The sequence below is a fragment of the Schistocerca serialis genome, chromosome 5 (genome assembly GCF_023864345.2).
Source record: "Schistocerca serialis cubense isolate TAMUIC-IGC-003099 chromosome 5, iqSchSeri2.2, whole genome shotgun sequence".
NCBI lineage: Eukaryota > Metazoa > Arthropoda > Insecta > Orthoptera > Acrididae > Schistocerca > Schistocerca serialis.
Genome location: NC_064642.1, coordinates 367056461 through 367072864, shown reverse-complemented (window position 1 = coordinate 367072864; position 16404 = coordinate 367056461). Strand labels below are relative to the sequence as shown.

General features: G+C 39.8%; 1 protein-coding gene across 1 annotated transcript in view; it reads right to left on the bottom strand.

The window, feature by feature from the left end:
- LOC126480866 (armadillo repeat-containing protein 6 homolog) overlaps positions 1-16404 on the bottom strand; it is an 88088-nt gene that overhangs the window by 17472 nt on the left and 54212 nt on the right. Inside the window, exon 4 of the mRNA XM_050104244.1 lies at positions 9418-9537. Within this exon, the coding sequence (XP_049960201.1) occupies positions 9418-9537 (120 nt within the window). The remainder of the gene's footprint in view (positions 1-9417; positions 9538-16404) is intronic.

The window sequence follows — 16404 nt, the reverse complement described above, 5'->3', positions numbered from 1 at the left end:
TGTTATTGACTTTTGATCCATCTGAGTAGACACATACTGAATTAGAATAATTGTGGAGGACTGAAAGAAACAGGTGACAGAGAAGGGTAGGATCAGCATCCTTTTTGGGGCCACACAAGTGGTCTATCCATATCACAGGACAGTGTACAGCCTATGGGCAGAGGATGGGGAGGGGTGTCGAGAGGGAGCTTTAGGAGCACAGACTACGAAGACTGTTGGAGGTCCTCCAGTAGAATGTCAAGTGGGATCATAGCTGGTCTTCCCAGTTTTGCGTGATGCACCAACAGCTGGTTGTGGAACAGAGTTGAGTGACATGTGGGTGGCCATCTGACAGGTTGTGACTGCGTAACTTGCCAGAAGCTACTGTCATCTAATTGGTAGTGATGGGATGCCAGCTTCCACCAGGAGCCTGTCAACAGGGCTCATACACAAGGCTTCCATTGCCAACAGCACGCTAGTGTGGTGAACAGGGTCCAGCAGGCCCAGTACAGCTAGTGCTGCTGACCCATAGGCAACACGTCCATAGTCCAAGCGGGATAAAAGCAGCACTTTGTAAAATCTCAGAAGAACTGTGCGGTCCACGAACCACAAGGAGTAACTAAGAAAACAGAGAGCATTCAGCTCCTTCATCCAAGTTGCCTTGAGTCAGAGGACATGCGGCAGCCAAGTTAGCTTTGCGGCCAAATAAAATATACCTAAGAACTGGAAAGTTGCAACAACTTGATATAACTGGTCACCAAGATAAACTGCTGGGTACAGGTCCACAGTCCGGAGTCAACATAAAAGCATAACTCATGATTTTGCAGGAGAAAATTGATAGCCGTGATTCAGGGGCCAGTCATGAACTCTCCAGACAGCTCCCTGAAGTTGGCACTCAGCAGTGTGCAGTGATGCAGAGGCACTGTACAGGCAAAGATGCATGTAGAGTGATGGATAGACTTTGGGGCCCACAGCATTTACAATACCATTGATGGCGATAGCAAACAACGTTACTTTCAGAACGAATCCCAGAGAGACTCCAGTTTCCTGCACATATTGGTTGCTGAGAGTCAAACCTACCTAGGACTGAAAAAATCGAGGAGCTAGGAAATTCTGAATGAGAATAGGTAAACTGCCCTGGTAACTCCACTCATTCAGTGTCGATAAGATTTGACGTCACCATATGGTATCATATGCCTTGTAAAGGTCAAAGAACACAGCACAGCGCACTGCAGATTTCAAACTAGCCGGGTGATCTGTGGTGGACCAGAAAGCCCAAACGCTACTTTGGAATCATGATATGTGCCCTCTGGCTTCAAGGCACCAACGAAGATGGTGGTTGACCATTCGTTCGGTAGCTTACACAGCCCACTTGCCAAAGAGATTAGCCGGTACTTAGTTACAATATGTAGGTCCTTTTCCAGTTTCAGGACAACAATAATAATACATTCCCGCCATTGAGAGGGAAATACTCCCTCCTGCCAAATGTGATTAAAATTCCTGAGGATATGTTTCATGCTGTTGGCATGAAGATGGCTGAGCATTTGGTTGTGGATTTTGTCAGGTCCAGGGGCCGTACAGTGACACTCTGCCAAAGTGCTGCAAAGCTCCCATTCAGTAAAAGTGCCATTTATGATAGAGCCGTGTGCATGGAAATATAGGTGTTTCTGGCTAAGGAAAAGAGTATGGTAATTACTAGAAGCCGCTACTTCAACAGACTGTGCTGCAAATTATTCGGCAAGTACCATGGGATCAGTGCAGATGTTACCATTGGCAAAGATTCCAGGAACTGCTATGGGCGGTGGATGGCCACAAATGCGGAGGAGTTTAGCCCATTGTTGGGACGATGGGGTGTGGAATCGCATAGTTGAGACATATTGCTCCCAACACTCCTGCTTCCTTTTCTTTATTAAAAACCGCGCTTTCGCCCAGAGTCTCTTGAATGTTATTAAATTATGCGTAGACGAATGGTGATCGTGCCGTTGAAGCGCCCTGCAGTGTTCCCTGATAGTTGTGGCTATATCTTCAGATCACCATGGCACCAGCAGTCATCGGGATGAGCCAGAGGAGTCAGGTATTGTTGCTGCTGCAGCATGGGTAATAGCATCAATAGTACCCTGTACCAATTTGTCGATATACATCACATGACTGGCTGCAAAAGTGGCTGCAGAGGAGAAAGTCTGCCAATCAGCTTTCTGAAGTGACCAACATGGAGCACATTCTAGATGTCTGTGGGTGGAGAGAGAGAGAACCATAGGAAAATGGTTGCTGACACAAAGATCACTATCGACACACCATTGAATCAGGGGTAAGATACTCGGGTGCAAACTGCGAGATCAATAGCTAAAAATGTTCTGTGGGCCACACTGAAATGGATTGGAACTCCATTGTTGAAAAGGCAGACATCCAATTCTGAAAGGAGGTGTTCTAGTACTTGGCCTGTGAGACTTAGTGTTGCTGCCCCACAGAGGATTATGGGCATTAAAGACCCGCAATAAGAGGGAGGGGGCAGGGAGCTATGCCACTAACTCGAACAGCTCATGATGATGGAAAGGTTGGTCTAGGGGCTGATAAACATTACATACTGTTATCTGAACTGACAGGTAAACAAAAACCGGCCATGGCCTCTAGTGCAGTGGTAAGGGGCACTTGCTCACTGAAAAAATCAGAGCGTACAAGGATACAAACCCCACCAGACACTCTCTTGACATTAATGCAATTGGTACAGTAGGCTTGGTAGTTTTCCAGAGCAGGGAGGTGTGTTGCCATAAACCGTGTTTCCTGAAACATTATGCCAATTACTGCATAAGTAGCCTTTAAGATATGAGTTCGGACAAACAGCAAAAGTAGCCATTCCAGTTCCATTGAAAGCACATTGGAAACAGGTCTGAGAAAGTGACGAATGGAAAAGATGGGTGTGATTACCTTGTTACCAGTTTATGGTCCACCTGATTGTGTGATCCATCGTCCGTGTACATAGTCTTGATCGCTGCAGGACTGGAGACCAGAACGTCCAAAGTCTCAGAAAGTAGCTTATTTTTCTACTTAACCTTCTTATCCTACTGAGACTTCGATTTCTGTGAAGATTTCCCCATTTTAACATCTGGGAGCGAAGAGGACTGTACTTTTCTTTGGGCTGCAGCCTTTGGCTGTTGGTCCTTGTCTTGAGAGGGGTCCACCTTGACAGGTGTCCTCATCCCTGACACCACAGGATGACTAGGCATCTCTTGGCTGTACCAATCGAGTGGGAACCACCAGTGCTATAGGTGTAGGGGACGACCAGGGCCAGGAGGTGTTGTGCAAGATCTTGTGATGGTGTGAAGTGCGGACTGTGACACGACAGTCACAAACAAAATTGGAGGCTATATTAGTAACATGAAGTCTTTCAAACTTTTTCCTTGCATCTTGGTAAGACAGGTGATCAAGTGCTTTATACTCGTGAATCTTCTTCTCCCTTTTGAACACTGAGCATTGTGGTGAACAACGAGGGTGCAGTTCCGGACAAGGGCTACCCTCATGGGGCACCTGTCCACACGTCCTACATCTAGCCTCATTAGAACAGTGGAAGGACATGCGTCTGAACCTTTGGCACTTAAAACATCTCACCAGACAAGGAAAGTAAGGCCTGACATCACACCTATAAACCTCAACCTTAACTTTCTCAGGTTAAATGTTGCCGACGAAGGCTAGGATAAAAACTCCCCACATCACACCAGATTAGTACGCAGCTCTTCATCAATTCATAATGTTAGGTCCTGATAGTAGATAACAGCTTGAATTCTATTGAACTTGTTATGAGGAGAAATGGTGACTGGTATATATCTCCTAACTTGAAGCAGGCCTGAAGTGCCTGTGATTGGTTGGCATGTGATGTTTCGATCAGCAAAGATCCATTTCTCATCTTCTCTATTGCTGCAATGCTCCAAATTGATCTTCAATATTTTCAATGAAAATATTGGCTTCACTGAAGCAAAAGAACCACCAACAGTGCAGGACCAAACCAAGAACTCTTAGTAAACTGTCTACTTCAATTTCGCCTTGCCTGGCTCTCATCTTGAGACATGGTCAATTTCGGAAATGCCGTGTAGGATTATAAACTTCTACATTAAAATTACTGTTCTTGACTGATGAGATAGCCATTTTGGCATGGTCACTATTAGTGTGATCCGTTTCATTGCTTATCATCTGTCCCGATGCCACTCACTCTGATGGGAGGCTCACCCCATAAGCACTGCCCTGCCAAGGCAAAGGCCACTTGGCACAGTAGCCATTGCCCCAAGTCTTGGTACCCCAAAGTGGACAGGCACCTACTTCTTGACTGACATGGGGAGGCCACAGCTCATGCATCAGCAGGCAATGCCTGCATTGTCAGATGGCTACCGCCGAGAGGGTACATGATAACCCCACCACAACAGACGGACTACCGTGCAGAGGAAGATCCACTTTATTGGTAGGTGCAGAAGATAACAGTGCATGGTGGAGAGGTAATGCACCACAGTAAGGTGTCCTTCCCCAAATGGTCCACAGTTTTGTAAATTTGGAAAGTGGAGGTAAAACCCAAAAATGGGAATTTAAAAACCCAAAAAATGTGAGGGAAAAAGCATTAAAAAAGTGAAAAGAGCAAAAACAGTCAGCAGTCTGAAGAACAGTCACAAGACTACGGTAAAAAAAAACTCGACCCAATAAAAAAGACTCCTATTAGTTACCTCTTATAATAGGCAAGGAAGGGCTGCAGGTCTATTCTAACCCCCCCCCCCCCCCTCCCAACACCACAGAGGGGCACATTTGTTGAATTTGATATTTAAATGATGTAGGTATTTGAACTGAACAAAGAAAATAAACAATAAAGCAAGACCACAGTGAGATTCAAACCAGAGATTCACTGATTGCCCAACTGCCATTCTCCAAAGCTACCAAGTGAGCCACAGGGTCCATCGTAAAAATCATCTTAACTTCAGTGAATGAAAAATTCCTCAGAAATCTGCAAAGTAAATTTTCTTGAGAATATCTGACAGTTACATTTAACTCCCTGAGTAACTGATATTTGAGTTCTGAACGCCACATGTCACAAATATAAAAAATCTGATTGCAGGGCGATCTTGTTAGACAAGTGTGTCACGTTGGAACTAAAAAAGGGTAAAATCTCAGAAAGTGGAGGCAGTGAAATGCCAAATGGCAAAGTCGTTAATTGCCACTAGCCAGAAGCCTACAAATACTTAGGCATTTTGCAGAAGGACATAATCAAATAAGGGCACGTAAAAAATGTGACCAGCAATGAACGTACCCAAATGCTCAGAAAATTCTGAAAAGCAAACTACAGTAACGATACCATCAGGTTACTCAAAACCAAGGCCATATTCATTATCAAATAAACCACATGCATTGTGAAATGGACAAGGTACAGCCAGATAATCTAGAAAGCAAAACAAGAAACTCATGATAATTCACTATGCACTCCATGCTTCACGGTAGAATTGACAGGCTGTGCTTACCCAGAAAAGTTGGCAGAAAGCTGTACAACAATGCCATACTGCCAGCCTGAACAATAAATTACTGCATGGGCAGTTTTCAGGAAAGATTGAAGGCAAAATAGATGAAGAAAAGACAAGGTAATGGCTTACCAACAGAACCCTAAGGAAGGGAACAGAAAGATTGATTTTTGCTCCACAGGAACAAGCCGTCAGAGCTACTGCAGTCAAAGCCAGACTCATAAAATCAGGAACGGTCCCAAAGTGCAGACTCTGGAAAGAAGGTTATGAAACAACTGACCATATCTTGAGCTGTTGCAGAAAAAAACTGCTCAGACAGATTACCAGAGAGACACAAAGGTATAACACAAAAGAAGACCTACAAGAACTTACATCACAAGTACCATCTGCTGGTGGCAAGGAACCAGTGGAACCACAAGCCAGAAAATGTTGCAGAAAACAAGCCAAATTACTGTGGGATTTTCAACTTCATACAAACTGAATGATGGAATATAATATCCAAACATCACAATTGTGGAGAAAAACGAAGTGTGGATCACTGACATTGTCACCCAAAGTGATATGAGAACCGACAAGAAACAACTTGAAAAACTTACCAGAGATAAGGATCCAGTGGTTCTTGGCACACTGGGAGCTGTGCCAGAAAAGATCTTAGTAGGCATCTGAAAACCATTGGCACTGATAAATGTCCATCTACCGACTACAAATGCCATTTTATTGGAATGTGCGGAAATAATCCACCAATATATCACAGAATCTTGGGAAGTGTCCAACTAGCAATAGAAATCCAGCATAGTGAACTCATTTCCTGTGTTTACTGTTTTAACGACAATAATGAAGTGTGATTAATATTGGTATAATTATTAGCAACAATTGTGGTCTCTTAATCTGAATAACCACATTAAATTTTCCACTACGCAAAGTGAGTTATTAGTAACAATAAAAAAAAAAATCAGGACAGGAGACTGAATAAGACAGTTTAAAAAGGCATTACATTGGAAAAACAACATCCATTTGAATGCAGTAACAGTCCTTTAGTCTTTTGTTAAAGCTGCAGCGAGAAGAGGGAGGGAAGGAAAAGTGGGAGGGAGAGAAATGTGTTACAGAAAATAGACAGACAGACAGACAGACAGACAGACAGACAGAGAGAGAGAGAGAGAGAGAGAGAGAGAGAGAGAGAGAGCAGGAGAGGATAACTGAAATGAAAATGATGAAGAAAATTAAGAGCCAAAAGACTAGAAGGAAAAAAAAACTTCAAGGTGAAAATCAGTGGCAAGTAAATGGAAAAGAGGATATACATATAAATGAGGAAAGAGATAAAAAAAATTAACTGGCAAAGGGAAAGTACACTATCACATGTACATGAAGCAGAGCTTTTATGACATTTTAAAAATGTGTGCTGGCCAGTAATTTTGTCCTTTAAAGATAGCACTTACCAACTGTGCTACCTGAGAACAGCTCAAACAGTTCTGACTGTCAGTTTCGGTTTGCCACAACTGTAAATCAGCTACTATCAAAGGAATAAATACTGACCAAGGAATAAATACCAACAGGTAGCTATACAGTAAAATTTTCTTCCACGATTACAGTAAATCACTGCTTTAGACAAGTGTCTCCAGTGCTCAGAGAAGACTGGGTACATAAAATACATGTGGTTTGGAGATCCAAGGGGTAGCTTTATGCTGGTAAATACTCTCTGCTCAGGCAGAAGACCATCTTCACATGTCACTGAAGAGAATTTTGCTGCACTGCAGGAACTACAGAAGGAAGACCTCTGGATGTAACACAACCACACAAAGAATTCCTTGGGTCACGCTGCACCAGCAATCCATATCATGAAGCAATTTTTTTCTCTATAGGTATCAAATATCATATTTCAGACACTGAAGCCCTATAGTAGTGGAACAAAAAGTTTTTGGAACATAAAAATATATGGAGCAGTACTTTGTTTGGCATCCTTTTCTCCTGACACAAGAGCCCGAAGGATAGTAAAGAATGCTTCAAATGTCACAGATTCCGCCAGTGAAAGATTTCTTCCTTATTTATTTATTACAAAAAGAGAAATACAGTGATACCTTTGATTCTGTCTTATGTATTTAAATGATGTATTTACAAGTGCATGTTAGGGACATAAGGCTCTTTCTTACATTTAACTGGGAATTCCAAGTATTTTATCATGACATTCACTATGAAAACACATGCTAAAGACATTTTACATGAAGTGTGGCATCAAACAGTTAGAATTAGTTATAACAAAAACAACAGAAAAAACAGAAAAACCTATAACAGAAAAAAAAACAAAATTATCAGAAATATTTTCTGCCTGATTATGCAAACAATTAATCTTATTATTGCCCAAATATGTTTCAGCACATCTGTGTCATTATGTCCAGTCACTTATTAATTGTGAAGATAGTATAAAACAGTGCATGGTGACATGTTACTTTCATGTCAAATAAATCAGAAAATAAGATTGGTAATTATTTATTCAATGCATGCGAGACCAGTAGTGTCTTGAAAATTCGCCACGTTAAGATGAAGTATTTCCATTTCCCTCACAGTTTTGTTTGACTCACAGAAGAGCAGCACATAAATGCTGAAAAGTCTGAATAGTCAGATGTTTGAAGACAATCACCAACTATCTTACAAAAGTCTTCTTAGAAAGTTTCAAGAGTCAAGATTAACTGTATAATATACTGCAGCCCCCAACATGTAACATTCATATACTGACTGCAAATATATGATTAGACTAATCAATGTTGTACATGGGAAATACTCTCTATCACACACTATGCAGTGGTTACTGGAGCCTGGATACATATGTAGTTATATATGGAAACACACGATCACTAGAGCCCGGAGATGACAGCATCTGCATGTGTGAGTTGTGCTTGTACGACTGTGAATGTGTTTTCTACTTCTGATGAAGGATGTAGTATGAAAGCTGAATGTTTCTAGCATTCTTTTTCAATGTGCCAGACTGCGACTCAACACCTCCTCTATATGGTGATTGCAATTTGTCCTTTCCATATTGTTGTTATTATCCACCTTAGTGATATAGTTATATAAACCACACAATAGTAAGTTGAAGCAAGAACAGTCAATTATTATCCGAATTTGTTGAATTATATACAGTCAGAATTACCTAAATGTTCCAAAAAAACAAATATTATTAAATGTCAATAGTTACGATATTTAAATATTAAAAATCTCATAGTAATTATACTGAAATTTTACCCCAACATTATACACAAATAATGGCAGTAAACATTGCTTGACATAATATCAAACACATAAGAAAAAGATTTTATTTTCACACTCTAGACCAGAAGTACCCTTTTTCAGAGGACAATAAAAAATTTGCTGGGTGGAAGCGTGACAGAAGCATAAGCAGTCTCCAGAAAACCCAAAAGTGCAAAATATATACACAAAACATACAAATCATAATAGTAGCACCGACAAAATAATGAGAATTAGAGCTGATCTATCACAGACATAGTGCCATAGTACATAGCATTAATCTGAAGAAGGCCATTTGTAACAGTGGTTTACACATTGATTTCCATCAACATTACACAATCACATAGCCAAAATACCAGAAACTGAGAATGTTTTACAGGAAAGCAAGATTGATAATACATCAGCTGTTTTTCATAAAGAAACTATGTAGATGAAGAAATGAGTGGCATCTTAATTTTCAAGGTGAAACAGGAAAAAGTGTTGCAAAACAATAAAAAACACAAGAATGAAGGAATATACTGTCAGAAAGTAAGAGTGGTGGAAAAAATGGGGTGAAAACTGAATGGTGCAGGAGGAGGTGAGTTAAATGAAAATAAAGATCAGAGATAGCAGAGAGAGGAAAAAACAAAGGGAAAGAAATGATGGGAAACAGAAGAAAAACTTTTAAAAACACACACACCTACAAATGTAGCAACAAATAACTACTTACCCTATGTCTTTCCATTGCACCAATAATTAATGGAGCAGTTCCATTACGTATTATTTTCATTTTAACCTCATCATTTCCAGCTAAATTTTTTAGTAACCACAAACACTGCTGATTGATTTTCTGCAAATCAGAAATTAAATCAAACTGAATATTATTACTTCTCTTCAGCTGTGAACAACAGATTTTACATTACATCTTAAATTCTATTTCCTGATAAATAACCAGTATTTCAGATTGTCTACTTCATCCTAGTGAAATTCCTTGTAATTAGTGTCCACAGCTGCAAGAAATTAAAAGAGTACCATTTCCACATTTATTGTCACATTAGCTGCTTCATTTCTCACTGAACTTTTTTCCTAAGAGTCATAGTAACAGTAGCAGCTGTTCCCTATTTATGGACGTAGAGTGATTTAGATTTCTGTGACTGGTTTTTGTGACTTGAATCAATAAAAGAAAAGCTATCAATTGTGTGATTCAACAAAAATAAGTGAATGTGCTCAGAACAGATGATACAAAGGACTTTCTGTCAAAAGAGGCAAGATAGAAACTAATGAAAAATGGATACACACTTCTTGTGTTAATTATCTTATAGAACAGTGAGATCTTAAGATTTCACAATTCTCGTCCCCACAAATAAACCACTACATCTGGATATTTCAGTTTCTAAAAACAATACATCTTGGTATATATTATTTTTTAAGTTTCTTTAGTAATTGATTGATGTATACTATTGAACAGCTGTAGAATTTGTGGACTTTGTACACAACTTATTACATTAATATTAATTACAGTTGCAAAAGAAGAAAAGTTTGTGTGGGTATTGGAAAAAGAGGGACGGGAAGAACTTACATAACCGGCAGTACGTCATGCAATAACAAATAAATAAATAATCACAGAAATGTTACCAACAAGTTGTGTCTGAATCTACAATGATGGCTACCAAATCCATGAATGATGTTTGCTGTTCAAACAATATACACTTTATGTTATCCCAGCTCGCTCTATTTACCTTGTGCAGCACTCAAATGTCTCAGTGCTGCTGCAGTATTTTTATAGCTTAGAGATTACTGGACTTCGAGTCATGGACTCCGCAAATGGACAGAAACCCTACACTGTTTAACTCTGTCCATAACCAAAATCATATAGCAATGGTTACATGTAACTTTAAGAATCAGTATATTGCAACTTAGCAGGTATTTTAATTTTTATGCAGTACATCTGGAAAACTCATCAACTTGAGAAAGAGGGAGAGAGGGAAGGGGGAGAGGGGGGGGGGAAGGGGGGGGGGAGAGAGAGAGAGACAGAGAGAGAAGGAAGGGGAGGGGAGGGGAGGGGAGGGAGGGGAGGGAGGCTGAATTATTCCCAAGCTAAATTACAATGTTTAACTTCTTGTTGATTTTTTTGGTCGATCACTAAGAAGCAAAGTGTGTGACGACAAATGTTACCAACTGCATGAAAATGTGGTTGGATTATAAATCGCTCATCCCAAAAAGAGTGATGTAAACCATTTATATGCAGAATTGCATGTTTTCTCATAAAATACATTTAAAATTATCACATATTGAAGGCCTAAGAGAGAACGTTGGTAATGTGAAGAGTCAAAACATCAATTAACTACACTGAGAACACACAACAGACAACAAAATATTGCTAACTCCTAGGTGTGTACTACTTAGGCAATATAAGCTCTACACTAGAAAGATCATTGCTTCTGTAAAACTACAATGTGAAGAACCACACTAAAGTACGGGGTGGGCTGCAATCTCAAAGGGTGCATTGCAAACACAGGACGTGCTTGGATCAAGGAACACTCAGAATTGTAGTTGTAAATTGTTGTTGTTGTGCTGGGAAAGTCCCTGAGTTTCAAGCGCTAATACAAAGCACACAAGCTGAAATTGTTATAGGCACAGAAAGCTGGCTAAAGCCTGAAATAAGTTCTGCGGAAATTTTTACAAAGTCTCAGACGGTGTTCAGGAAAGATAGATTAGGCAGAATTGGTGGTGGAGTGCTTGTGTCTGTCAGTAGTGGTTTACCTTGTAATGAAGTCGAAGTAGATACTCCGTGTGAATTGGTATGGGTGGAGGTTATACTTAACAGCTGAACTAAGTTGTTAATTGGCTCCTTCTACCGACCTCCAGACTCCGATGATATAGTTGCTGAACAGTTCAGAGAAAATTTGAGTCTCGTAACACATAAATACCCCACTCATACGGTTATAGTTGGTGGGAACTTCAACCTTCCCTCGATATGTTGGCAAAAATACTTGTTCAAAACCGGTGGTAGCCAGAAAACATCTTCCGAGATTGTCCTAAATTCTTTCTCCGAAAATTATTTCGAGCAGTTAGTACACGAACCCACGCGAATTGTAAATGGTTGCAAAAACATACTTGACCTCTTAGCCACAAACAATCCAGAGCTAATAGAGAGCATTATGACTGATACAGTGATTAGTGATCAAAAGGTCGTTATAGCTAGGCTCAATACCATTTCTTCCAAATCCACCAGAAACAAACGCAAAATAACTTCATTTAAAAAAGCAGATAAAGTGTCACTAGAAGCCTTTCTAAGAGACAATCTCCATTCCTTCCGAACTGACTATGCAAATGTAGACGAGATGTGGCTCAAATTCAAAGATATAGTGGCAACAGCAATTGAGAGATTCATACCTCATAAATTGGTAAGAGATGGAACTGATCCCCCATGGTACACAAAACAGGTCTGAACGCTGTTGCAGAGGCAACGGAAAAAGCATGCGAAGTTCAGAAGAACGTGAAATCCCGAAGATTGGCTAAAATTTACAGACGCGCGAAATTTGGCACAGACTTCAATGCGAGTTGCCTTTAATAGGTTCCACAACGAAACATTGTCTAGAAATTTGGTAGAAAATCCAAAGAAATTCTGGTCGTATGTAAAGTACACAAGCGGCAAGACGCAGTCAATACCTTCGCTGCGCAGTGCCGATGGTACTGTTACCGACGACTGTGCCGCTAAAGCGGAGTTATTGAACGCAGTTTTCTGAAATTCCTTCACAAGGGAAGACGAATGGAATATTCCAGAATTTGAAACATGAACAGCTGCTAGCATGTTTCTTAGAAGTAGATACCTTAGGGGTTGCGAAGCAACTCAAATCGCTTGATATGGGCAAGTCTTCAGGTCCAGATTGTATACCGATTAGGTTCCTTTCAGATTACGCTGATACAATAGCTCCCTACTTAGCAATCATATACAACCGCTCACTCACCGATAGATCTGTACCTACAGATTGGAAAATTGCGCAGGTTGCACCAGTGTTTAAGAAGGGTAGTAGGAGTAATCCATTGAACTACAGACCTATATCATTGACGTCGGTTTGCAGTAGGGTTTTGGAGCATATACTGTATTCAAAAATTATGAATCACCTCAAAGGGAACGACCTATTGATACGTAATCAGCATGTTTTCAGAAAACATCGTTCTTGTGCAACGCAGCTAGCTCTTTATTCGCACGAAGTAATGGCCGCTATTGACAGGGGATCTCAAGTTGATTCCATATTTCTGGATTTCCGGAATGCTTTTGACACCGTTCCTCACAAGCGACTTCTAATCAAGCTGCGGGCCTATGGGGTATCATGTCAGTTGTGCGACTGGATTTGTGATTTCCTGTCAGGAAGGTTGCAGTTCGTAGTAACAGACGGCAAATCATCGAGTAAAACTGAAGTGATATCAGGTGTTCCCCAGGGAAGCGTCCTGGGATCTCTGCTGTTCCTGATCTATATAAATGACCTGGGTGACAATCTGAGCAGTTCTCTTAGATTGTTCGCGGATGATGCTGTAATTTACCATCTAGTAAGGTCATCCGAAGACCAGTATCAGTTGCAAAGCGATTTAGAAAAGATTGCTGTATGGTGTGGCAGGTGGCAGTCGACGCTAAATAACGAAAAGTGTGAGGTGATCCACATGAGTTCCAAAAGAAATCCGTTGGAATTCGATTACTCAATAAATAGTACAATTCTGAAGGCTGTCAATTCAACTAAGTACCTGGGTGTTAAAATTACGAACAACTTCAGTTGGAAAGACCACATAGATAATATTGTGGGGAAGGCGAGCCAAAGGTTGCGTTTCATTGGCAGGACACTTAGAAGATGCAACAAGTCCACTAAAGAGACAGCTTACACTACACTCGTTCATCCTCTGTTAGAATATTGCTGCGCGGTGTGGGATCCTTACCAGGTGGGATTGACGGAGGACATCGAAAGGGTGCAAAAAAGAGCAGCTCGTTTTGTATTATCACGTAATAGGGAAGAGAGTGTGGGAGACATGATACGCGAGTTGGAATGGAAGTCATTAAAGCAAAGACGTTTTTCGTCGCGGCAAGTTCTATTTACGCAATTTCAGTCACCAACTTTCTCTTCCGAATGCAAAAATATTTTGTTGAGCCCTACCTACATAGGTAGGAATGATCATCAAAATAAAATAAGAGAAATCAGAGCTCGAACAGAAAGGTTTAGGTGTTCGTTTTTCCGGCGCGCTGTTCGGGAGTGGAATGGGAGGGAGATAGTATGATTGTGGTTCGGTGAACCCTCTGCCAAGCACTTAAATGTGAATTGCAGAGTAATCATGTAGATGTAGATGTAGTCAGTCCCCATCAGCCTCCATTTTGTGCACTGAAGTATAAGTTTATGTTACCATATGCTTGGCAAAAGGCAGGTTATGACATTGACATATCAAAATCATTGTTTTAAAATTTAGTGTGATGTTTTATATTGGACTGCTTGAATGCAAAAATTATGTTGAGGATGAATAAGTGGCTCTAGTCAGATGCATATGTTGTTATATCCCACTTTCCTTTGAGCACTTCACTGAAAACCCATACCTGCATTTTGAAGATGGAAACCATCAGGTCAGTAGAAAATTTTTGTTGTTTAGGCATCACAATTATTTTAAGTAAAAGGGAACATATTTATATGTAAGGCACTGAAATGTGCATGTTTTAGGTCCTATTATTTTGGTATTTCGAGTCATCATATTTACCACAGTTCCTCTCTTAGACCTCAAACAGGTGATCACCCAAACGTCCCTCATCGTAAGATATGCTGCTTTGCATGCGAATGTCTCATACCACTGTTTTCAGGATGAGCGATTTATATTCGAAGCACATTTTCAGGCGGTCCTGAGTAGTTCCTTTACAGGACAAGAAGTTAACATGAAGAACCACTTTCAGATTTTTCTCATACAATGCATAGTAGAAAATAATTAAACAATGTTATCTATAAGTTGTTATATTTCCTTAAAAATAACTTCTGCTATTAATAAGCAATGACAACAAATTGGACTTCCTTTACCATAATCAGCTAATTATTTTACAGCAGTGACGACAACAACAAACTGGGACTCCTATACCATAATCAGCTACTTATTTTACACCATTATCTTCTGCATTATGATCTGTTTTCTATGAGAGGTTGTAAGTCTTTTTCTGGAAAAACTGTTTTACTCTTCCTGTGGAATATTTCCTCTCTCCTGTCTCCTATTTTCTGTCTTGAATACAAGAAAAAATATAATCCTCAGAAAATAAGACTATCCAATATGGTGAGAATGAGTAATTTTATTTTTGGATCTACCCACAGAAGGAAGACTACTAAGCTGACAGATGTCCAAAACTCATTTATTTCATTGCAGTTTATGGCTGAGGAATTGTTGCTATTTAGTGATCAACAAATGAGTTAGTAAGACTTTCAAAATAAGTTGTAACTGTTCAGTCAATGCCCTTTACATCTCAGACTCTCTCTCCATTTGGGTTATTGTAAGTGATAAACTGATTTTCTGTATAAGATACAATATCTGTATAAGATATAATAAAACATATGTTGATCACAAAAAATGAAAGTGCAAGTGATATACGTGATGTGTCAAATGTGGGCGAAAGAACGCCAGAAATCAGCGAGCTGAAGCATCGAAACTAACAAATACATCTCCAGAACCACGTGCACGAGTTAACAGTGCTGGAAATTGCCACTGAAGATGCTTCTCAAATAAAGGAAGTGAAATGTGTATGGCAATAAACACACTACCTTCAATTAGTTGCATAGACAGAACATAACTCCATGAAGATAAAACTCAGTTAATTAGTATTATACAATTCACCTCTACATTTGTTCTTACATAACATTCAAATGCCAAAAGCCGAAATATTCTTACATTTCAATGATGCAATCTGGATTCAGACCCAACATTTGTTGACAAAATGACACAAGACTTCCTGACTTGAACTTTCTCCAAAACTTTTTCTGTCATCACTGCACGATTTATATTTGAGAGTGACTTGTCCCACTGTTTCACCACTCTAACCGAACATCAGCAATATGAAGATTAATTTACACTCTTTTTGACTCCTAATTTAATTTTTTCAGTTGCACCAACCTAGGACTTGTTTTCTATTTGATATAAAAATCATTACTCACTGGCTGCAACGAAAACATTCCACAGACACCCGTCTCACATATCCCATTTCATGTTGTGTATGGAAATACATCACACCTTTTGCTTTGGCAGGATTTATCTATAGCCTGGACATTACGAATACTGGCTGAGTCACAGCAGATGACGTGAAAGGCATTTATGACTAACACAAGTGCTCTTTGAAATGAATTTTGCAGTTTTAAAACCAGTCATGCTTATAAAAAAGTAAGGAAAGTAACTGTTACAAGATGAGTAAGCTCTTCGCATTAAAGATTTGCAGCTGTGGATCCAACATCTCATGTTCAAGAATATGGAGAAAATTAAGTAAAGTGGATAACTGCACACATTTTAGAGCCCTCTTCAAAGACTTCGGAATTCTTACACTCATTATCCATTAAATTTACCCCCATAATAGCATTTACTGTTAACAATAACAATCAGTTGTACTGAGATTTACACAACTGCAATGCAAGACCTAAAAGCAATTTTCATCTGACTCAATCTCTTTGTCTAGGGTCAAAGTGGAGCTCTATATTCTGGTCTAAACATC